The sequence below is a fragment of the Salminus brasiliensis genome, chromosome 7 (genome assembly GCF_030463535.1).
Source record: "Salminus brasiliensis chromosome 7, fSalBra1.hap2, whole genome shotgun sequence".
NCBI lineage: Eukaryota > Metazoa > Chordata > Actinopteri > Characiformes > Bryconidae > Salminus > Salminus brasiliensis.
The window spans coordinates 21,110,734-21,134,330 of record NC_132884.1 but is presented as its reverse complement, the minus strand read 5'-3'; the positions used below and the strand labels follow the sequence as shown (position 1 = coordinate 21,134,330).

Genomic DNA, 23,597 nt, shown 5'->3' with positions numbered 1-23,597 from the left:
AAATCTCAAGACAATAATCTTGTTGATGGAGTCCAGGGTACGGAGTACAAAAAATTACTGAGTAAAAGTCTCAACAATTGAACCCTCAGGTACAGTTTTTGAAATGAAATGTAGATGTTTTTACAGATAAAATAAAGAGGTAGAGCATACTTTTTTATTTTAATGTTGGTCTTGAGCTGAGCACAACCCAATCATAGCCCAGTCTAATCTATCCAGTCATGTGTAAACCCTTTGTTTAGCTCTGTAAATGGTGCAGCAACTACTGCAGAGAGCCAGTCCTTAATGATAAAGATCACTTGGAACAGCTATTATTTTATACTGATGTGGAAAAAGAGCAATAGTGAAATAAAAAAGAGGAAACTCTAATGGTTTTTGTAAAAAGTAAATTGAATGTCTAAATGAAAACGTAGGAAGCAATGCATATATTTTCTCATATAACTGAACAGGTGTGTAAGTATTTAATAAAAAATTATAATACATTTATTACTAAAATAATACAAAAAACAAATTTGTGCTTGTTTGTTTCTTTTTAGCTTTTTCTCCTTATTTGGTACAGCCTATTAACCCACTAATCCGTAACTCCCCCTAGCACTAGCATTGCTCCTGACACTGGGAGAGAAAGGACTTAATACGAAACCTCCAATGCATGCAAAGACAGCCAATTGCCATCAACACGGCATTGCCGGGCAGCCGTCATGCTTGGAGAAAAGTGGCATATTAACAGAGACTTGTGCCAGCCAACATCGCTTGAGAGTGATAAGGAGAGTGAGCACCACCTGGAGAGAGCATGGCCAATTGTGCTCTCTCTGACTCTGGCCGCTGATGGCAAAACGGCATGGCTTGGGATCGCTGAGCCACTCAGAGTCTCTAACTTTCTTGTTTCTTTTCTGCAGTGTCTTAGAAAAGTGTCAGAATATGATAGCACATTTTTTCTCTGCTGTGGGAAAGTGCTGAAGGGTACATTTAATAGTTTCGACTGGGGTGTCTGATTGGCATGGCATTGGCTGTGTAGGATGTGTAGGGTAAGTGGTCAACTTACTGGGATTTTTCTTAGGGAGCAGAGGCTCACATATCTCTCTAAAACAAACATCCTGCTGTACTTTATATGTTCTTTTGTATCTGCAAATCAAACAAGAGAAGCTCATTAAAGAAAGTTTAAGTAGAACACAATAGCACAACATAAACGTGAGGCTCTGTATGCACAGGACGGAATACACTGTTCTAATGAACAGAATTGACAACCAAAGAGGAAATGCTTAATCTACATTAAAATAAACATTGTTGTACTTGTCTGGGTTACAGATGCTTACAGATAATGGCAAACCCCATCCTCCCAGACGGGCACACTCTTCGTTTCAGAGTAGAGGCGGGTGCATGGGTGCGGTATTCGCTGGCAATCTGCAGACAATGCAACAAGAGAGACAGTGATTAGTTACATAACTTTTACACATAGCTATAAGCAAGAGGTTGACTAAACAACATGATTTATTGATTTTTAATTTGTAAAAAATATCTCAAAATAGCCTCATTGTTTTGGTAATGCATATATTCCACATTTTGGAGAAATTCTTTTATGCATTGCAATGCTGAATACAGGGTTGCATGGATAAGTAGGTGTAAAGATGTTCCTAATAAATTGTTCAGCATGGGTAAGTACACATTATCATTATCTTAACATTTCGAGATTGGTTTTAAAATACATAAAATGTGGCAATATGTTGAATTCAGATAAACAGAAAATGTGCTCTACAAATTGCACAGTGGTGCCACGTTCAGGTGTGTGTCTTTGATTAGATAACAGATCACATTAGTCTGGTGAGAAGTCTGAGTTAGCTGACCCCAGTTTGGAAAATGTTTGGCACAGGCATGAGTACCTCATGAGTGTCTCATGAGTGTCTCATGACAAGGGGAGAGAAAGACAGAGGTGGGGTGCTGTTTAAAATAGCAACAGTTAGTATAAAGAAAAAGTTTGCTGAGGTTAAGGTAAGGTTAAGGGGAGCTCTGCATCACTTACATACACTCATACACTTGCATGTATGTTATGACCGACTGGTTGTACCTACACAGCTCACACTGTCTGCCCTTGAAGCCAGCAAGGCAGTCACAGCTAAAGGTGTCGCTGCTCTCGACACAGGTTCCTCCATTCTGGCACGGATTAGCCCTGCAGTCACGCTGCGATTCTGCAAGACAGTAGATGCCATGAGCATGGCTAAAATCCTGTATCATCCCAATACACATGACTGCTTACCATTACTAACACTGCTATTATACTGTATCATCCCAATACACACAACTGTCACATACATAGAAATGAATAATGCAGCAGTCAGGTGGGATTTCTTTCAAACACACACACAAAACAACAGTATGTCACAGAAGCTATCTCTGGGCATCTTTAGAAAATAACTGGTCTTGCTCTGTCTGGGTGGGTAGGGTAGTCCTTCTGATTCTGGTGTTAGTCTAGTGGATTATATAATATTGGCAAAGATTATACTAGCAGCCAATTAAAATAATTTTTGGAATTTTGGAATAACTTGAGAGCAGATTTCACCCTCCAATTGTGGTTCAACGTGTGATAGAGAAAGACCACATAATCAAGTGTATTTAACTGCAGTTTGTAATAAGTCTACATGTTTGTACGATGCTAATTGATGGGGCATCACATTTCATTATCTGTTCTTTATTTGTGCACCACATTAATCTTATTAGACTTATCAAATGTATCTTGGCTAATTGACTTCATTTGGATAGTAAATTGCATTTCCTTTGCCAAACGATTCTTTTGGACTCTCTAATAGACAAGCCTTAGATTGCCACTGTATTGTCAAGGTGAATGCCATGCAGTTGAACTGTGACACTACAAAGGGAAAGCATGGGCTTCCACCTCAGCTGGGAGCAATTAGAGAGTGAAAATACCACCTACAATGCCAGAGACAGAATCTGCCCTGGCCCCAGTCTTCCCTGAAGAGAGCCACCGCTGTTTCTTATGATAATATTTAGGGTTCATGACACTGAAAGGAACACCCACCAGTTTTCCTCCTTGTCACTTCTTCCGGGATTTCCAGAGCCAGGCTGATTTTATTGGTCGTTTCCTCCATTCTCTCTAATTTGATTGGAGGTTCAGGTTCTGTGTGAGAGAACAGTGAAGTAAGCAAATGGGCTTTCTTAACTACTTTAGTTATTGTTTAAAAAGCTAAAACGCATAATGTAGATCATTCTGAAAGTAAATGAAAGGCTAAAACATTCAGTATGTTCTATATGGTATAGAGCTGCTTATTGTTAGTATAAAGTATAAATCTAAAAAACGTGATTTTTCAAAAAGTCAAGCAGAATGAAATGGCAAGTCACTGACTTGTGCGGTGGCGAATGGTTTTGCGAGGTAAGTTGGTGAATTTTGCTGTTATTCTCCCCCTGCCATCTATCAGCTCTGTGTATCTGAAAGAGACCAAAACAAAAGATTATAATCCACAGATTAGGATCACTTCTGTTTCATCTTCCCCACGTATACCTACCTAGGCAGGTCCTCTGAGACTTCTCTGTCTTTATCAGTGCTCAGATCCTGTAGTTTGGGCCGGACCACAGGGCGCCCACTGGGCGTGTCCCGACCTCCCTGAGCTCTCTCGTTTTTACCCTGCTGTTCCAGAGGTACTGTCCAGAAAACAAATGGGACAAAGTCACAGTCATGCAGATGACAAAATAAGTTTTGTTTGATAGCTATTGTATTACCGTCCAAAAGTTGATAATTAGTTGTTTCTTAATACAAAAAGAAAACAAAGAAATGGAAAGTATATCTAATGACCTAAGTATGATGTGCTGTGCAACTTTGTATTTGTAATAAGATAATAATTAAAAAGCAATACATAAGAAGTCTTTTGTTGTTGTTTATTTTAAATTTCTGCATAACTTAATTGTTGAGATGTAAATAAAGTCATTTGGAGTTTAGCTATGAAATTATGCATTGTAGGAAAACCTGCTGCTGCAAAAAGGCCATTTCATTCACTAGCCAGTATTACAGTGGTATTGCTATTATATTTACTAGCCAAAATGACCAGTGGTTATACTGTACATGTGTTTTCTATGTAATACAATAGTCATAAATGAAAAAAAAAAGATTTATCTTTGGGGACGAGTAGACACTCGTCTGCAAAAAACTTTAATGTGATTTTCTGTAATGTAAAATCATTAAATGCTCAGAATTGTTCAGAGTCCACCACTGAATATTGAGCGTTTAACACCAAAGCACTCTCTTAGGTATTTAATAATACGTGGAATCCCACTTATTATCCACTAAATGTGAGTTCAGAGCGTGTTCAGAGAGATGAATAGAGTGCTAGATAATTCTAAAATAAAAGTTGTAGTAAATTATAATAAACTGATACTGCAAAACTGATCTGACATAGTTGCAGCATCTATTCTGCAGCACAGCATCTATATTGAGAAAAGCCATCACTCAAACCATTTCTCCCAAAAGCAGAGATCCTCCCTGTGTGACTCACGTGTGGTGAAGGCTAAGTGCTGGGCAACACTGTGGATCTGCTCCTGTCCAGTGTTTCGGACAGCGGTCAGCGCAAGCCGGTAGTGCTGTCCTGGACTCAGGTCGCGCAGGGTGTACGTCCCCAGGGCTCCGTCAGGTAGATAGCGGCTTCGCATGCTCAGACCACGTGTGACGTTGACCACAAAGCCATCAGGGACGCTCCGAGGATGCCGGTCCCACGTGACCCGAGCAGAGGTGGTGGTCACGTAGGACAGAGAGAGGTTCTGTGGCGGCAGAGGTCCTGACAGAGAACGCGTGGTTATCGCACAGGAAATCTGCCCTATGCACTGTATTGTGTGCTGCTGAATATTCAGTTTTACAATATGCACTTTTTCATGTCTATACCACAATGCATTGCAATAAGTAGTGTCCCACACAGACCTGGGGGACATATGACAACATTTGGCTCAAAGATTTCCATGCTTCAGTGTAAAATAGGCAAGATCTCTCTTTTTATTATTATTAATTTATTAATTATTAATATATTCCTAGCAAGGATATTCCCAAGGTCAGCTTCTGGAGGTTTTATAATTCTGCTAGCTTAGGTATCCCAAGGGTTGATTAACAGCTTGGAAGTTGGTCTAACTTTGAAGTACAGTTATGTTCAATTTTGGCTGCTGTCCATTACTTTTATGAATTAGATTTGTTTATTAATTATTTAACTTATTATTTAACAATGCTTTTACAAAATACCACTGTTACAGTTGCCACTGTAACTGTGTGAAAGGTGTTATATAAGTAAACTTGCCTTGCTGTCTCTTACTTACTTTTTGTTAACAGCAATTACAAACCACATGCTAAACTCTTTACCAATTCTCAACACGTGTTTAATGCTGCCCTGGTCACTTATAGAAGGCCTATGTTAACCTGGCCAGCCTGCCTTTCCTAAAAGGCTGCTGCTGATGATGGTTTTTTAACCAGAGGTGAAGAAAGTATAGTAAAACTCCACTTAGTGCGAGTAAAGAAATGTATGCTGTATTTAAAACCCAAATAAAAGTAGAAGTATGACGCCAAAATTATACTCAAGTGACAATGTCAACATGTCATTAACTTTCACTCAAATATATTTTTGGCTTTATACTTAATATACTTAATAAGTCACATAAACACATTTTAAATATATATATATTTGCTCTGATAAAAGGCAGAGGTACACTCAAACTGGCACTAACACCACAAGCTTGCACAAAAGCCTCTGAGATTCGCCTTAATGTGAGCTTTAGTGGAACAGATAAGCCTTTGCATGGTCAGCGTCAAAATACAAAATTCAATATTTTACAGGAAATAGTGCCTGCTTTTCACTGTTTTCACTTTCAAATGTGCTTAGCTGTGTGCAATCCCAGTGTACACTGAAATTAATTTGGCTGAATAAAAACAATAAATAAAATTGAAATGTTTTTTTGTGGATCTTCTTTTTGTAACAAAATTTGTTAAATAAGTAAAAGGAAGAAAGGTTTCTCTCCACTGAACATGTGTAGCTGTCATATCAGTCATTTATTAAAAGTTTAAATAGCTGTGTCTTCAAATATGTATGTAAAAACCTGCTTATGTAACATTTTAAAGATTTTGGCATGAAATGGTGACAGTCTAAACCCAGTGTTTGTTAGCAATATTAGCCTAGCATTTTCCATTCTCCACTAAAGAAGCACACATCAGATACCAAACACATCCTGCTTGATCGACTGCATCTGGGATAAGCAATTAATCAAGTGAGATTAATTTTTTGCCTTTACATTTTCCTTGAATTCCATAGTTACAAAGTACAAGTTTCTGAATTTGATGTGATTAACAGAAACTACACAAAGGTATTTGTTTATTATTTGTTTATTAGGTACACCTAGTCTGTAGCTACACTCATTGGCTCCCCTCTAACCTGTCCATCAACAGGGGAGAAAGTGGTCACTACAAAGATCCCCCTGACCAGATAATGTCTCATGGCAGCAGTGAAATCATCAGCCTGCCTGTGTCTGATAGAGATCGCCCCTGTCTCAATAAGAGAACAGAATAAAAATGCTTACTTGTCCAGAAGTGAAGGGGTCCCGCAGAGTGGCTGGTGGAGGGCAGGTCCTCTGGGTGGACTCCACTCTGTGTCAGCACATCCACGGAGTACATCTGACCTGGGACCAGAGAGCTGTGGCACATACAGCAGCAGTCAGCAAAACACTCTTTGAAAGTTTTCCAGGGCTTTTTAACAGACAGTCTGATTTCTTGTTTTATCAGCTTTATCAGACTTTAGACTATAAACATGCATCAAGAGCACCACCTAGTGGTAAGAACAAGTGTTGCAGGTACCTAAACCTTGCACTAATCGTTCAGAACAAGCAGCCAGGGGGGTTTCTTAATTAACTTCAGCTACATGTTGCAGTTCGGTGCAACTCTACGGACACAAGACCTCTGAAGGTGTCCTGTGGTATCTGGCACTGAGATGTTAGCAACAGATCTTTTAAGGTTAGTCCTGTAAGTTGCAATGCGGGGCCTTCATGAATTGAGCCTTGGGCACCCATAAGCCTGACATCCTAAGCCTACATCTTGATGAAAATCATGTTCAACTTGAAACCATTTAGCTACATAAAAAATACAATCCTTATCCATACATTTTAAAGAAAGACTGCTGAAGAAAGTTCTACAGTGTCACTAAGACCCTGTCTTCTGACACTGTCAGTGAATAAGAGGTGACCTGAGGTGCTGGAGGCAGCAGTTAAGAGCTCCTTTTAACTGTGAAGCTTCTATCTTTTTTGTCACGCAGTCATCAGCTCTTATCCCACTGCAGGACTCACTGCTGACCTGAAGGTGTAGTCTGTGACGCTGGTGTTGAGGATGGCCGTGCGCGGGCCGCTCCCATCCGAGGGTACCAGAGAGACCCGCAACAGACTGACAGCAGTGTGCTGGCCTGCCTGCACCAGCCAACGCAGCCACACCTGAGAGGAGGACACATTCACCACCTGCAGCTGCTCCACCTTCCGCGGCCCTGAAACACGCGACACAGGAATAATAAACACACGCATAGGCTTACATCTACATTTAATATATTGCCACAGTCATGCAAAAAAAGCTTGTATCTCCAAAAATGGCAATGTATTAGTGAACGTATGAAAGTCTATAGCAGATTCTGATTCAGTGTAACATCCCATTATAACTCAAACACACAGAAGTGACAGAGGTGAAACTGAGGGCTCTCACTGGTGCGTATTAGGGCGAATGCAGGCTGACTTATGTCGTTGCTGTTGGCGTTGCGCTTGACGGAGAAGGTGGAGATGTTGTAGAGCTGTCCAGGGCTCAGGCCCTGCAGGACATAGGTGGAATGCTGCCTCTCCAGAAAGTCTGTTTTTCGCGGGCCACGGCCAATCGGAGCGTAAGCGACAGCAAAGCCACTGATCAGATTCTGTGTGATGTCAGACTGATCCCAGCGAAGTTCCACCTCACTGTCCTCCACTCGCAACACATGCAGACCGGACGGAGGGAGCAGGTCTGGAAAAGATGAAAGAGCATTGTTAATCAAAACACTGAGCATCAAAATATAAAAACAGGAGACTATATATATATATATATATATATATATATATATATATATATATATATATATATATGCACATTTGTATACATAGGCACTCTTGCTCAAAGCCTAGAAATGTCAGGAGGTGTGTCCCAGCCCAGGTTAATGAAAAAATCGTTTGAAATCGTTAAAATTATAACATATTACAAATTATAATGTCCTCATAAGCCACGCATTATTAGTGACATAAGGACTTTTATTCTGACTCTCTTTTTAGAAATAGTGGGCATCAAAGAACCAAGTAACCTTTATGGTGCAGTGCCATGGCCACTTGCCTTTTGACAATATTGAAATATTTGGTCAGTTTAAAATCATGGTCAGGCTGGTCCAGCTTACTAAGTCAGGTGGTGCAACACCGTTAAAACAATAAAAAAAAGAAAGATTTTTTTTTTGGAATATATTATATATCATATGTGGTTGCACCACCTGACACATACAGAGTGGTACAATTGATCATTCTTTTTAAAAATGAATTGCATACTATTACAAAATCAAGGAAACACATTGACTTAGAGACTCAGAGATTACTTCTGCTACAAATAATGCATTTACATTTAAGGCATTTAGCAGATGCTCTTATCCAGAGCGACTTACAAAGTGCTTTGCTATTTACCCAAGAAAACCTTTAGCTAGTTAGAATAGACTAATAATTCAAAGGAAACCTCTAAGCTTAGACATTACTAAACACAAGACAATAAGGTGACCATAGTACTCTATTCGTCCAAGTATTCTCTGAAGAGGTGGGTCTTCAGTCTGCGTTTGAAGACAGTGAGTGACTCTGCCATGCACAATATATAGTTTTAGTTTAGAACTAAATTGACAAATTCTACAATTACCGAAAATCCTTTTTTTTAATTGATCCCATTACTTATCATAACATCTAACATCAGAGTCTTGTTAAATGCCTGGAGATTGGATCATTCATTTTGCAAGTAAAATGTATTATAAATTCATTCTGAAGTTACATAGCTGTCACACTATTTTACATTCTAGTCACATTTAAAAAGTCTTACATTTATAATTGTGTCAATAATAGTTACAGTCACAGTCCACCAGGTTTCCAGTATTGGAAAGCTGTGAAGAATCATGTCAAATCACATGTTTTTTTTAATATATAATATTTGATTCCTACAGTTTCAATGATACTTTCAAACTTAGCTGGCCCAGCAGTCTCAACAGGCAGAGAAGGACACTGAACATATACAACAAACTATAATAAAAGAAATCATTTTGATCTGAATTAAATATCCGATCATCCAGAGAAGTGTGACTTATAAATGATGTACCTCTCTCACAGTCCCGGCCTGTGTGTCCCACCCTGCAGGCACAGCTGTAATTTCCTCTCCTGTCACTGCGACAGAAGCCTCGGTTCCCACACGGCTGTAATACACATGGATTCTCCACTAGAGGGCGATAAAAGATTTGATTTACAACACTTGGCCACTTGGCATCCTGCAGGGGTTAAATAATACTTCAGACACATGAACAGTTGGTGAAAGTTGTGTGCAACATACATGTCTGGCAGCGATCCCCAGTGTAGCCGTCTTTACACACACACGTGTGGCTTCTCCTGTAGCCCCGACACACACCTCCATTCAGACAGGGGTTTAACTCACATCCGTCCTGCTCTACAGATAAAATGAGGTGACTTCAGCAGGTTTATGTCAGCAGAGCAATCAGGTTACTGGTTACTTTAATGAATTAGAAATCTAAGACCCAGTCAGAGTCCACTTAGTTCAGTAACGGATATCATCTGAATATTAGTGATGTGGCAATACAGTGTGTTGTACTGTATCTAACAGCATCACAGCACATGCTATTGTACTATCCTGATCCAACACTCCAGCCTATAAACGATTTTAACTATTATACTACTGTACTAGGACACTGTAGGGCACATATTATGTTTCTAATATTGTACTTTTATAATACTGAATGCTCTAATAAGCTGAAAATGGAAACACAAACCAGTGCTGTACAAAATATACACATTTTGTAGTTTGTATTTCTTTGTAAAATACTATTCAGGTAAAACTAAATAGGTATTTCTATTCTTGGTTTTACTTCAGCAAGGAAAATACAGCCTACAATGAGATGTACTTTCCTGTTTTTATTCAAAGATGACTTTTATTCATGTTTTATTTTCTTTAAAATATTTAAATAATCAATATTTACACAAAACTCTTTGGGTACTGGGTACAAAAATACCCAACAGAGCACTGTAGGTGTTCAAAAAGCGGATCAGTTAGTCCCAGGTATTACTGTTAGCTCACTGTTAGTTTTACCACACATGTTGTTGAAGTCCAGGACAGTGAACACAATGATGTTGCATTGTGAGGCTGATAGGCATAAGTGACAGTGAGTGTGTGTATATAGATGCACTCAAAAATGCCGTTATCTGATTGATTAAATGGTCATGTAAACAGCATACTCTGATTGCTTTAATCAGAATAGGGTCTAGGGTTCTCAGTCTGCGCATGGGTTTTACATGATGTTTACATCACGTCTTATTCTGTGAGATTATTGGCTGGTTGCAGAGCTCTGATTACTGCCTGACTCACGCAGATCTGGATTTTTGCCATTATCAGGTTACTCAGGTGCATGTAAACGTGTTGATCGGATTACTGACTAATTACTAATTGCATGTAAACACTAATTATCTTACAATAATGGGCAGGTAGTCATCAATATTAACCACGCATAACTAGCCTGTCACCGAGTACAAACCTTTAATGAAATAAAATGTGTCCTGAGAATAAGGTGGAGAACAGAGAGCAGTACGGCACTCTGTGTTGCAACACAGCGGCACTCAGAGCTATATTTCTTGGTAGATGTGAGTAAACTTTATTGTTAATCAGTTTTTGTATCTTCGTTGTCTGTACATCTAATAAACATCGGGACTATCAGAAAACTAATACACCTGAAATCGTGCTATGCTGTGGATATTGGCCTTTAGCCTTGCGCCTATGGCCACAGCTTTGCTTTTGCTTTCATTTGAAAATCCATCACATATTGTTTCACCCTCTTGAGAGTAACACCATATACAGAAGTGAGTTGAAAGAAGTAGGACATTTTACTTTTACATGTAGTTAAGTGAAATTAAAGGTTGTACAATTAAATAGTTAATTATCAAATACTTACTATTTGAAAGCCCTTTACTGCGGCAGACAAATTGGCCTACAGCTAGCCCTGGCTAGAGCTACTGTATCAAGATGAATTCATGTTTGTAAGGCTAGTATCTGGAACAGATGCAGTGGTGGGTTACCTATTTCACAGTCCTGTCCCGTGTAGCCCTGCTGACAGTGGCAGAAGTAGGAGCCTGGCTGGTCCTCACATGTGCCTCCGTGTTTACACGGCTCTGAGAGACACTCATCAAGATCTGACAAAACACACAAGCATGGACATGGAAAACACACAGTGGAAAGCATGCGTTCAGTACACACGCACAAGTCTTCTTCAAAATACAGGATGCGATATTAACATAAACTATGAAGATGAGGAGGTTTGCACTCACTCTGTTCACCTAAATTAAGAAAAACTACTGCTATTCTTGGATCACAGAGGCACTCTTGGTTGGATGTAAATATTTCAATAGTCTGACTGCCAATACTAATCCAGTTGTCATAGTATCAAGCATTATGACACTACAAATGTTATAGGTACCAAAAGTCTGGTTTATGTTGGTCCAATATGCAAATATCATCTGGCCAGCAGAGCTTTGTGGGCAGTCATTTGCTGATTTTTGTTTAAACCATAAAACAGAATTTATTTTGGGAAAGTTGCATATTAGGTTTATTAGACAAACTTTTAGCTGCAATAAACCAATCAAATAAGATCAATTGGAATAGCTCAATACAACTACTATAATTCGAGCTTTCTCCAAGTTTAACATCTTCAGTACCTTATGGAGCACATTTCTCAAGGGCAATTGCCAGTTTACTGATATTATGGAGTTTGTGTACTGTAACCGCCTTCCTTAAATTCCACCAAAGATTTTCTAGGTAAGGTGACTGTGACAATCACTCCAGAATAATCCAGGAGTTCTTCTTAAACCAAACCTTGGTGGTCCAATAATGCCCGAGCTTTGGCTTCCTCACAGAAAGCATGACGTAAGCTACTAGGATTTCCTGATACTTGACTGAATCCATTTAGCCCTCATCGAAGGCAGCCGAAGCAAAGCAGCTCCAGAGCTTTACTAAGCCGCCACCCTGCTACACTGTAGGCAGGGTGTTCTTTCTTTTATACCGCTGATCCATAGGCCCAAAATGTTCCAGCTGCTCCACAGAAATATTGCGTCTGTTGAGGAACCTTAAGCTTGGGAGTATTTGGACATTCCAAATGCATACCTCAAAATCCACCAAGGCTTGGTTTCAGAAGAGTTCCTGGATTGTAGATTGTAGAGTGGTCGTCACAGTCGTCGGACTTGAATCTCGTAGAATGGGCCCTATCTTACACCCTGTGCAGGGCACGGCGCGATGCTTATTTCTATCTTACACCAATACGTATCTACACGTACTTTTCCCATCGTTACGACAGCAAAGACACACTGACACGGCATAAATCAAGCTGCACGGTACGCAGTTGATGGCTCGCCAAACGATCACTAAAATAGGGCCCACAGTGTTAAAGTTAACCCTCACAGTCATTAAGAGTGAGTGAGTTATTAGACTGTAGTTACCTGTCTGACAGCGCAGGCCAGTAAACCCAGACTCACAATCACACAGAAAGGAGGCCACCCTGTCCCGACACGTGCCTCCATTCATGCAGGGCTGAGACAGGCACTCGTTTATTTCTGAAGAGACAAAGGGAAGAGAGTCATTCCTGCGAATCACCCAGCTTGCAGAAATGTATAGAATAGAGCAGAATTTTAAATATAATGATTCTGGGCAGGTTTGAGGGACAGAGAGATGTCTCTTTTAACTGATGTTAGAAATGCTTGTAGATGTCTTTTAGAGAAACACATCCGGAGACAGTGACGTCCATTATAAACACACATCTCAAGGCCAACAGAAAATTGATACTGAAGGAATGTTTCATGAAAACACAGATTACAGTAAATCAGGCATCGGGTGGCTAGCTCTGCCCTATTCTCATGGCAACAAGAAAACTGTATATCGACAAATCAAGCAGGCCATTTGGCTGCTATGCTTTTCTCACTGGCTCACAGTATGTAGCACTAAATACATTGCTTTTTATTTGTACTGTGGTGAGGATGATGTACTATCCACATTCATTCTTGATGTTATGTTGCCAGAGCGGCTCCATAGTTTATGACCTGTGGAGAGACCGCAGACTGGTGGTGTGTGTTTGAGAGTACTAAACTGTGCACCATGCCCCCAAAGGCCCCAATATGGACTCAATGCTGGTGCACCTACATAGCGTCCGAGCTTTCACTCTGACAAATGCCAGGCTGGTGTTTAAACTTGTTTGGGCTCATCGGTATTTGTTTCCAAATGTTTTTTTTCCACATTTCCTGTGGTAAATTGCTTTGCTTGTGTCCTTCTTCCTCGCTTCATCTTCCCAACAGCCCACAGTCAGCTGCCACGTTTGGAATACTGGAGTCGTTTGGAAACGTTGGCGTCCGTTGGGCAAACCCTGTCCAGTGAAAGATTTAGGTATGGTTCCACTAACCTTCGCAGACAGGGGGCTGACTCCAGGAGCCCTGGCTGCTGCAGATGCTCTGGGTGGCCCTGGGAACGGGGGTGTATCCTGGGTGACATGCATACAGAGCCATGGAGCCTGGGCTGGTGGAGGAGAACTGCACCTCTGAATGCTTCACCTTAGCAGGGGGGCCACAGTCTTTCCCTGTAGTGAAGAGTCATTTGGTCTCTTTAGAAGCTAGTAGCCTTGCACCGAATTGCAGTGAATCAGAAAAGCACTTATTGCATACTTATTAAATGTTGTTTATATTTATTTGAAAATAAGTTATGCTTTTATGTGTGTCAAGGTGTTTAACCATTTCCAAAACAGCATTATTTGTAGTCATCATTCAATTAATCCAGGTTTGCTGCTGAAGGATTTGAAGAAATCTATATAATAGCTGAAGACAATGAAAGCAAATTTCTTTTTTTTAAAGGAATAAATAAATACATTTTTCTCCTCTGGTCAGAACTACTTATGAACTACTGATTAAAAAAAAGTCACTGTACCACCATACAAATGGCATCTCTGTCTTTGCCACACTGGGTCTGGAACGCTGTAACTTTGGTGGAGCTGCACCGGTACAAATCCAGTAGTATTACTCTAATGTAATAGTCCACATAAGCTCAGCTTGTCAACAAATGCACATGTACAGTGTGTCCGTTCGGGGAGCCAATAACGTGATTTGTATTCACACTAGTGGTGTGAACGTGAGTTACACTACCCAACTGTAGACAACATCATGTAAGATTTTTATAGTATGTTACATTTAAACAAAAAAAAAATCAGTGAAAGTTTCAGTTGAAAGGTCTGCCACTTTCGCCTTCCAGTGGACGGAGTCTACTTTACTCATTCCAAATAACAGAGCCTTTAATTCACCATCAAGAGAATCATCGCCAGTTATAAAAACTGAGCAGCTACTTTCTCTTTTTCAAACAGCGCTGGAGCATGACATTAAATTTATGGCTTTTCCCTAAAACGTAAAAAATCAGCAGGTCTCGTCTTACATTATCCACAAATGCCTTACAAAATCCATAAATAGAAAGAAGCTGTAAAAACATCCACGTTGTGAAATGTTTTATTTTTAGATGATGCAGGGCTGATATTTCATTCTGCGAGAGGGGAACCAGCAGCACACGAATACAACACCACCACGAAGAAAACCCACAGAACCAGAGGCACTGTCAGGAGTTACAGCCACCACTCAGAATGAGTATCAGGTTTACGGAAGACTCTCTGAGGAGGAGAGCCACAGCCAAGCACTCCAGGAGGAACTGGCATCTGTTACGTCTTCCTGGCATCACCTGAATGAAGATGAATGTCTAGCATTCTCTTGCCTAACTGCCCTATTGGCTGCACTTAAGGGGCTGGATTCTAGCTGTTTAATGTGAGAGGAATTTGTTTATACTGATTCTGTATCATTGGAGTGGGATACGTCTTGGGCTTGGGTTTGTAATGAACCACAAGAAAAAACGGATTACCTTTTGAAGTTGGGTTTGCTCCTCTGCTGATCTCACAGTGTCGTCCCATGAAGGATCCAGAGCACTCACACTTGTACTTGCCAATGTAGTGAAAACATGTCCCTCCGTTCATGCATGGACCTGAAGCACAGGGGTCTGGCTTTCCTACACACACACAGACACACCCACACATACAATCAAATCAAAGGTAACACATGTTTAGTGAGTCTAACAGTCAATCAGAGTTAACCTTTTTCTTAATGAGGGCCACATGTACTCACAGCAGAGGCGCCACGTAACAAAGTACAAATACTTGTACTTTTTACTTTTTAATTATCTGTACTGTCTACTCCTTACATTTTAAAAATAGCCTCGTTGCTCCTATTTCATTTGGGTTTGTTTTCATTCTGGCTAGTCATCGTTCAGAGAAACCCTATCCAGATAAATCACACTATCCAGAAAGTGTGAAATTGATTGTAAACATATACCATTCTAACGCCCTATTGGTTTGCTTGGTTTGTAAGCGATCCATCACACCTGCACATCACATCACACTCCAGCAAGAACACAGCAGACGTATGTAGCCTAGTATGAAGATGTCCCAATGAAATGTCCCAAATAAGCTCCACATTTACATTCCAATAAAGCTTATTGATCACATGCCTCTGAAGTTTGACTTTTTACACCATTACAATGCTTATAGGCAACTACTCATCATATTTTCCACTCCATGAAACACATGTACATTTTAATATAACATTATAGTCATTATGGCTTTTAGAAAGGTGGCTTTTTGGGGAGGTGGGGTAGTGCACTATAGGTCCCTGTGGTGCGACCTAATCCTTTGGCAATTGTTTTCCTTACATTACTTTTACTTTTATACTTTAAGTAGTTTTGAAACCAGTACTTTTACACTTTTACTTGAGTACAAGCTTAAGTTGCTACTCTTTTTAAACCCTAGTATCTACACTTCTTTGTCTCACAGTGGAAGGATGGACAGATCCCCTCTCTCTTTAAGACCTTTAAGAGCTGTTTTGGTGGTCTCCCAGATCCGCCGCAGTTGTCAGGGGTCACATTTTATCTGTATCTTTTCTCATTCACTTAACCCAGCGGTTGTGTTATGGCTTTTGTTATAAGTGTGTTGAGTCACCAGATTTTTGTTTTTAAAACTTTAAGGCATATTACACACTAAGATGTATTGCCAATCTTTGGTAATAGACGTTTGTAACAGCTATCAGGCTGCATGCTGTTTTAAGGGGTTAAAGAGAAACTCACTATTACTGTCTGTATGCTACACATGTTAACAGATGCTGGTGTACTCCTCTAACGTGTCATGCATAGAATGCTGAAGTGCAAGCTTGAGAGTGGTGACCTTGGGTTACAGCCCAGCAGACCTCCAAATCTTGCTGTACAAGTTGCCTGAAATGCTGAGACCAGCATAACTGCAGAGTTTCGCATTCTACTCGACCTATTGAAGAGTTATGGGACCCTGGAGTTGTGGGGAAAGAAGTGCTTTAATATCCGTGTTTATTTGTGTGTTCTGAGCAAATATTTGCGAGTGCAGTTTGTTTAAATGTGGAGCTCAACATGTGTGAGAAGTCATTAATCATAACAGTAGCTCTGAGAAAGAACTACACAGCCTTTTTCAGGCTCATGTGCCAGGGTCATTTTTTCCTCTATATGCGAAGAATCCAAGCCTTGAACACTCTCCAGCGCATTGGATCACTCCACAAGGCCAAGCGGTTGCACAACTCTAATACGGGACAAAGTTGGGATAATGAGATTCCAGAGATGAAAAGCCTCTTGGCTTTGAGGAGCTGATTTTCTTTGCAGAGATTTTATGGCACTGTGTGTGCGGAAGTGCACTTCTCCAAACATGAACAAAAGCAGATTACACACTTCTTCCATTTGACCAGTGCATGGCTAGAGCTTCTCTGATGAGCGGAGAGGAGATGGGGCTGCATGGTCCTTTCAGGAAAGAGCTGCAAATACATGCTCAAATGTGCAGAGATTGAACTGTGTTCATTAAACTCAAACACTTTAAAACGGTGATGATTCAGTAAAAAATGTATTTACACAATTTTCTGCTTACCCTGAATGTAATCAATCAGCCAGGGCATTGTTTTAGTTATGCCCTGGGGCTACGAGGCTAACGTAGGTCAAACGTTTTAAGGGGTTAAACTAACTGGTAGTCACACTATGGTCATTTTAATAATGCAAACACATCAGTGTAAAATGTCACATTATTTTAAAAAAATCTTCTAAAAGGGATTTTAGATTAGTATTAACAGGCAGCACACCTTACCTAAATTATTGGGCAAGAGCCATTTGCTCACTTCTGCTTATGAATGACGAGAATGACAAGAATTTCCTGCAGACTGGGATTTTTGCCACAGCTGGTAGACCAACATGAACGTCTGCTTTGATACACCTGCAAATTTAGCTACTTCCTTCACACTATGGCCTTTTTCACGCCTAAATGCAATCACTCCTTTTTGCTAATCAGTAACGTCTGATTTGCGACCCATTTTCCATGCATTCAGTAAGATCACTATAGCACCTCGTCTTAATCTATGAATTCTGTCACACACCCCTTGGGTATTTTAAGCCCTATTATCCTCATGCAGCACCATCTGCAGGAGCCTGAAGTGACTACCACCTTAAGGATGCAAGGTGACTAATAGCTTAAGATTGAATCGAATAGAAACTGAGTAATCTTTAGTAGCACATTGCTCAAATGAATGGGAAGGGCAAGAAACTGGATTGGGACATCCTTAGTTTATGTAATTTTATCTAGTGCAAGTGGAAAGCAAATTAGGTCTATAAATATGTTAAATAGTCTTACAACATTCTTACAGCAATCGCCTAATGAGAAATATTAGAAAGACTAGACTTTAGATGATGTCACTTGTCAAGCAATGTTTTTTTGGCAGAGTGTGAGTCAGTCACCCTTAAACACTCACCCACTTCACAGTGCTTCCCTGTAAACCTGTACGGACACACACAGTGGTAACTGCCAGCCTCTTCTTTACAGGAGCCTCCGTTTCGGCAGGGGCTGGAGGCACACATACTTAATCTGACTGAGGACAAAAAAGAGAAGAGACAAATCAAGGCTGCATGTATCACTAAGCATGGCAAAAGGGAGCCGAATGGCTAACAGTGTGCAAAAGCAGAAAGATGGGCAATGCAGCGCACACACGCGCATGGGCGTTATTACCTATTTCACAGTGCTTCCCTCTGTAGCCGTGCTTGCACTCACAGATGTAGCCTCCGTCGCGCTCATAGCAGTAAGCTCCATTCTGACACGGCGACGAATCGCAGGCCGATCGGGGCTGTACTGGAAAACACATAGACCGACTTGACCACGTTCAATCACACCGGGCGAGCTGGTGACTTTTTATTTGGGCTTGTGGGAATGATTCATTGATTTGAATGTGCATGACAACATAGATCATTTCACCCTTAATGGCAAAACTGAAGCACTGCCTTCCCGTCACGTCACCAGACATATAAATCATGTTTTAAATTTCACTGCCTGGAGCATTTTGGAGGCATTAGACACCCTGACAGACTGGTGTGCCACGTGTTTACTGTCATGGGAATGGTGTGCGTCATGTGCAGCACATGCAGGCCTCTCTCTTACCATAAGGGAAGGTGTCCTTGTGGTCAAAGTCAACGCCAGTTTGGCAAGTGCAGAGATACGTGCCACCGTATTCTAGACATGGGCCCCCGTCTGGACACGGCCTGTTGTTACTGCACGGCGTCTGCGTTACTTCTGGAAAGCAAGCCAGCGAGAAGGTCAAAATCAAGGGTGTGTCACAGGTGTAAACAAACAAGGTGTAAACACAGACTGATTCATCCTCATCTTACAATGAAATAGACAGTTCCACCAGAATGCAGCTCCTAGCATGTAGGTTACACTCGTAGTAGGGAGGGTGGTTTCATAGCTTCATTACACAGTGACAGAATGTACTGACCTCAAATTTAGAAAAAGCTACAAAAATTCCACTTCTCTGCCTGAACTTACAGGACAAGTTACTGAACTTACAGAACTTACAGGTTACAGGTCAGGTTTAAAGTCTGTGTGGCAAGTTCAGAGACCTGATGTTAAAACCACACACAGGTATGTTTTGGGTAGTATGCTGCTTCTTAATGAAGTTGATCAAATGAGTGTAAGCGCCCCCGGGTAAAATGACATGATCATGCGAGCATTTTAGGGCCATTTTTGCATTTTTGTCCCCGTTCTAAAAATACTGTGTAGCTATCCAGCAAATCCTATTCAAATCTAATCAATACTGTACAACAGCTTACCTATAGCCCAGACATTAATGGCTGGTATACCAGACTCAGATTAAGGCTAAACCTGGACTAAGTGAGACACCAATAACATTGCGTGTTTAGTCCACAACTAACAAATGATGAGACATGAAAACATGTTGTATATGTAATACTATTATTTATTAGAGGTGGGAAAATCAGCTATGTATAGAGCTGTTCAGATCACATTCACAAGTTAAGGATTGCAGCAGCTCAGCTCTAGGCTCCTCGGTCAGAGGATGCTGCATTTCCTTGTTCAAGCACTAGATGAAACAGCTGCAGACACCCATTAAAGCCAGTGTTGTACTCCACTCTGTGTGCTGAGTTCGCTGAACACCACTAACTGGACAGCCGTCTCAAGAGTCCATCACCCACCCCAAGCAGAGCTAACAAACACTGCTAATGACAGAAACAGTAACCAGTGCAGACCATATTTAACGATGACCAAAAAGTACAGCAACAGCAGTCAGACAAAAATCATGCAATGTCCAAAAAACGGTGAAAACTTAGTGGCAGTTAAAAAAAAAAAGAGGATGCAGTGGCTTCATGTGTTTCTGAGAAATTCTAAGCGAGCTCTCACCCTGCCAGCACAAACACTGTGGCAGTGCATGATGAGGAAGACCTAGCTAGTGTGTAGGAACTGTGGGGAAAAAGTGTAGCATGGAAACATGTAGCACATTTTTACACACCCAATCAGAATACGGCTGCTATCTCTACAGCACAGGGAAGACTTTCTACTAGATTTTGGAGCACTGCTTTGGAATTGATTGCATTCAGCGACGTTAGTGAATTCAGGATGTTGGATGAGCATCACCCCACCTCATCCCCAACTCCTCCCAAAAGTATTGGATGGAGCAACATCTATCATTCCAGAGAACACAGGTCCACTGCTCCACAGATCACATTACATCTGGCATTAGGCATGGTGCCAACAGGTTCATGATGATCTGCTCCAGAGAGACCTAGTCTATTGACAGTACTTTTCTACAAGGACTAGACAAGCTAAGTCTGTGCATCTGTTGCTGAAAGCATTCATTAGAAGGGGTGTCCACAAACAGTTGGGCGTATCATGTATTTGGATGCTATAGGATTTATCCCATTTCTAGAGCTTGAACCCATGAAAGTCAAGCATTGCATACTGGAATGAGTGAAGAAGTTGTTGTAGAGAATTCTACTTAATCCTCTCCAGCAATATTTCTGATGCATCTGTCTCAAATGAAAAAAATAAAAGTTTGCGGACACCGAAAAGTTACAGGAAAGTTTGCATACCAAACTGACAGTAGAGTCCAGTGAAGCCTGAAGGACATTCACAGGTACCATTCACATCGATGCAAACACCTCCATTCTGGCATAGACACTCTTCTACAGAGAGAGAGAGAGAGAGGGGGAAAGAGAGAGAAAGAGAGAGAGAGAGACTCATGAGTAGTGTAGGCTCTCGCCGCTCGCCTGAAGGAGGTCACTGTAGTTTCACTGTGCTGGAGAAGTAAACACTCTAACTATCCTAAAACATGTTGCGCTCTTTCCGCATTAGTCAAAGTGGCACCAAGTGTAAATACAGAGGAAGCACATATGTGGGAATGGAAGTTTGTCTGTGTGTGCAGAGTAAAGCAATGCAGCGGGAAGGAGGTTTTTCTAACAGTCTAAACTTTTCTCCTGGGTCACTCTTTTCCACCTCTTTTCCCACACAGTTCAAGGATTGCTGGGCGATTGTAAGTCGTTTTTCTGCATCTCTCCCTCTCTCTCTCTCTCTCTCTCTCTCTCTCTCTCTCTCACTCTCCTCCGCACAAACTGCAAGATCGTTTTTATTTTCCTCTCCCCCTCCTCACGTAATTGCAGAAGTGGATCAAAGGAAGTGGCTGTATCACTGCTAAATTGCTTCCTTTTGAAGTCCAGGGGGCTCGCGTGAGGGTATTATTTTTCTGATAATATGGACCATGTTTTTTGATCAGACATAAGGCCCTGGAGGCAATTAATAGATTGTTAATTCAGTGGAGCCATTTTCATGGGCCCTCCGTGAGGCCTTTGGCTTTGATCTCGGCGGACGATTAGGCGCTCCTGTGTTCTGCCTGCGGGCCGCTACCTCCTCTTCCTCATAGGACCGTGCGCCTTTTTCCACTGTGCCTTCCAAGTTCGCCGGGCAGGAAGGTATTCGGGAGATTTAAGAGAGTCTATATAAACGCTGATAGTTATTTCAGCTCAAGGGTGAGGAGTAGCGTGAATTTGCAAAGGCTCACATACTATTAAAGCTCTCTTAGAGAGAGAAGTACAGAAAAAAGCCCTCTCAGTGGACAGCTTTAGAGTGGAGAACTGTATGCTGAACCCCTTATTTAAGAACACACTGACCAAAAGCATGCATAATGCATAATGCAACACCAGCAAATGAAAGATGCTGTGGAGCCAGTCTCTGTTATGCTGTGGAGATGGTTCCTGAAAATGGAAACGTGCTACAGGGAAAGAGCAGTCCAGTTTGCATCATGTGGAGGGACTGTGCAGGCTCCAGCTGTCCTGCTGTTGTGGTCAGTGAGAGAATAAATGTGTGAGCCCTTAAACTGTGGGCTTATTTTTCCGTTATAAATCTTAAGCCCTACTACACAAACGTAAAGGTGCCGCAAAGCTTTGGAATCCTTTGAAGGATGCCTCTAAACAACCACTTTTGGCACCTTATGGAAGTGTGATTGATGGTAAATGAGGTGAAGAACCTTTTTAACGTTGAACAGATCTTCACATGTAGCACTACGCTTCTATTAAAATCATTAATCATTTTTTCATCCGTATTTTGACATAATTCACAATGCAATCTCAGAAAAAACTTAACCGTACCGCTGCAGTTGTTATTTAGTTTGTTTTTAAGCTGCACTGCTTCCACACACTCTGTCATGACTCTTATTTGTCATGACTTTTATTTGATATTTCTTTCCTTACATTTTTGTTACAGAAGGTATACCTTTTTGTACACCTTTCGTCTGGGCAGGTCAATGTAGTGTATTTCAGTTACACTACTGGACCATAACCCTTTGCACTCGATGAAACCGCTACTGGGCCCAAATAAAATGTCACTTGCAGAAATCTCCCACAAGATGGCACTCCACACACGTCTACTTTAGCCATGGTTCTTTTTTCACAAGGGAGCCAGAGAGTGATTCAAATCTGTGGATTCTAAGCAGTGCTGTGTTTTCCAAAGCTACATAACAGATGCAGCAGGATGACTCTTAGGTTTAGTAAATGCGGATTCTGTTTGAAAGAGTATATGCTCACGTTCAGAGCAACGTTTGGACCAGTAATAGGGGTGGGAATTTGTAGGCACCTCTTGATTTGAATTGCTTATGATTCAGAGGGCTGCTATGCAATTTTTATTATTAACAACTTTTTTCTGTACAGATTTTCACTTTTTGTCTCACTGTGTGAGTGCTGTGGTTTGTAGTGATCCATAATGAATGGAAGCAATGTGAAAAGTCAACTGGAAGGTTCTACAGTGGGGCTGTGGTGGAAAAACGTAGTGTTAAGTCTACTCCCCCAAGTAAGCTAGAGGGCAACTCGATTACTTGCTGAGAGTCCGGGTTTAGCGTGTTGGCATAGCATTTCACATGTAGGAATTTACCCAGTTCAGCAGCAATGACCATGCTGGAGCGTAATCAGTAACTACAGCTCAGCCATATCTTCACCTGTGTGGCTCTCATTCACTGCTCTTGTATGGAGATGCTAGCTGCCACTCATCTGACATTAAATGGTCAGTTATGGTTACATAACATTCAGTGACAATGGAGGTCCACACATCACATGATAAATGATACAGCTATTCTACTCATTTTGTTTTCAGTGATTCCATCACTTCAGTTCTGGTCTCTTTGCAGAGTATGAGGATTGCTGTGGCAGTAAAATATCTTTGAGACAGGATGTAGTGTATTGGCTCCACAGGCTAAAGCCCTGGTTCTCAATGACTGAATATGGACACAAATTGTTGGCAAAGAAAACTGCAATAGGGTTTGCAATTTGCTTCGCCCTTTCCGAATTGGGTGGAAGCTTTGACATCACTTACTCAATGTTTTTTTTTTTGGTTGGCATCACTCAAAAATGCCCAGTTTTAGGTCTTGCC

The 23,597-nt window shown here is 41.0% G+C and overlaps 1 protein-coding gene across 3 annotated transcripts in view; it reads right to left on the bottom strand.

Moving 5' to 3' along the window:
• The window catches only part of sned1 (sushi, nidogen and EGF-like domains 1), a 54,849-nt gene that overhangs the window by 1,336 nt on the left and 29,916 nt on the right, over positions 1 to 23,597 (bottom strand). For 2 of the 3 annotated variants that reach the window (XM_072684099.1, XM_072684100.1), the window contains 20 exons: positions 20,774 to 20,866; positions 18,831 to 18,962; positions 18,405 to 18,524; positions 18,151 to 18,267; positions 15,209 to 15,352; positions 13,719 to 13,892; positions 12,766 to 12,879; positions 11,353 to 11,466; positions 9,602 to 9,715; positions 9,374 to 9,490; positions 7,715 to 8,002; positions 7,319 to 7,502; positions 6,553 to 6,665; positions 4,497 to 4,775; positions 3,513 to 3,648; positions 3,353 to 3,435; positions 3,029 to 3,127; positions 2,064 to 2,180; positions 1,311 to 1,398; positions 1,040 to 1,119 (listed from right to left, as the gene is read on the bottom strand). In XM_072684099.1, coding sequence (XP_072540200.1) covers positions 1,040 to 1,119; positions 1,311 to 1,398; positions 2,064 to 2,180; positions 3,029 to 3,127; positions 3,353 to 3,435; positions 3,513 to 3,648; positions 4,497 to 4,775; positions 6,553 to 6,665; positions 7,319 to 7,502; positions 7,715 to 8,002; positions 9,374 to 9,490; positions 9,602 to 9,715; positions 11,353 to 11,466; positions 12,766 to 12,879; positions 13,719 to 13,892; positions 15,209 to 15,352; positions 18,151 to 18,267; positions 18,405 to 18,524; positions 18,831 to 18,962; positions 20,774 to 20,866 — 2,706 coding nt within the window. Of the gene's footprint in view, positions 1 to 1,039; positions 1,120 to 1,310; positions 1,399 to 2,059; positions 2,181 to 3,028; positions 3,128 to 3,352; positions 3,436 to 3,512; positions 3,649 to 4,496; positions 4,776 to 6,552; positions 6,666 to 7,318; positions 7,503 to 7,714; positions 8,003 to 9,373; positions 9,491 to 9,601; positions 9,716 to 11,352; positions 11,467 to 12,765; positions 12,880 to 13,718; positions 13,893 to 15,208; positions 15,353 to 18,150; positions 18,268 to 18,404; positions 18,525 to 18,830; positions 18,963 to 20,773; positions 20,867 to 23,597 lie in introns of those variants that run through there. The other variant, XM_072684101.1, reaches the window with a different exon arrangement.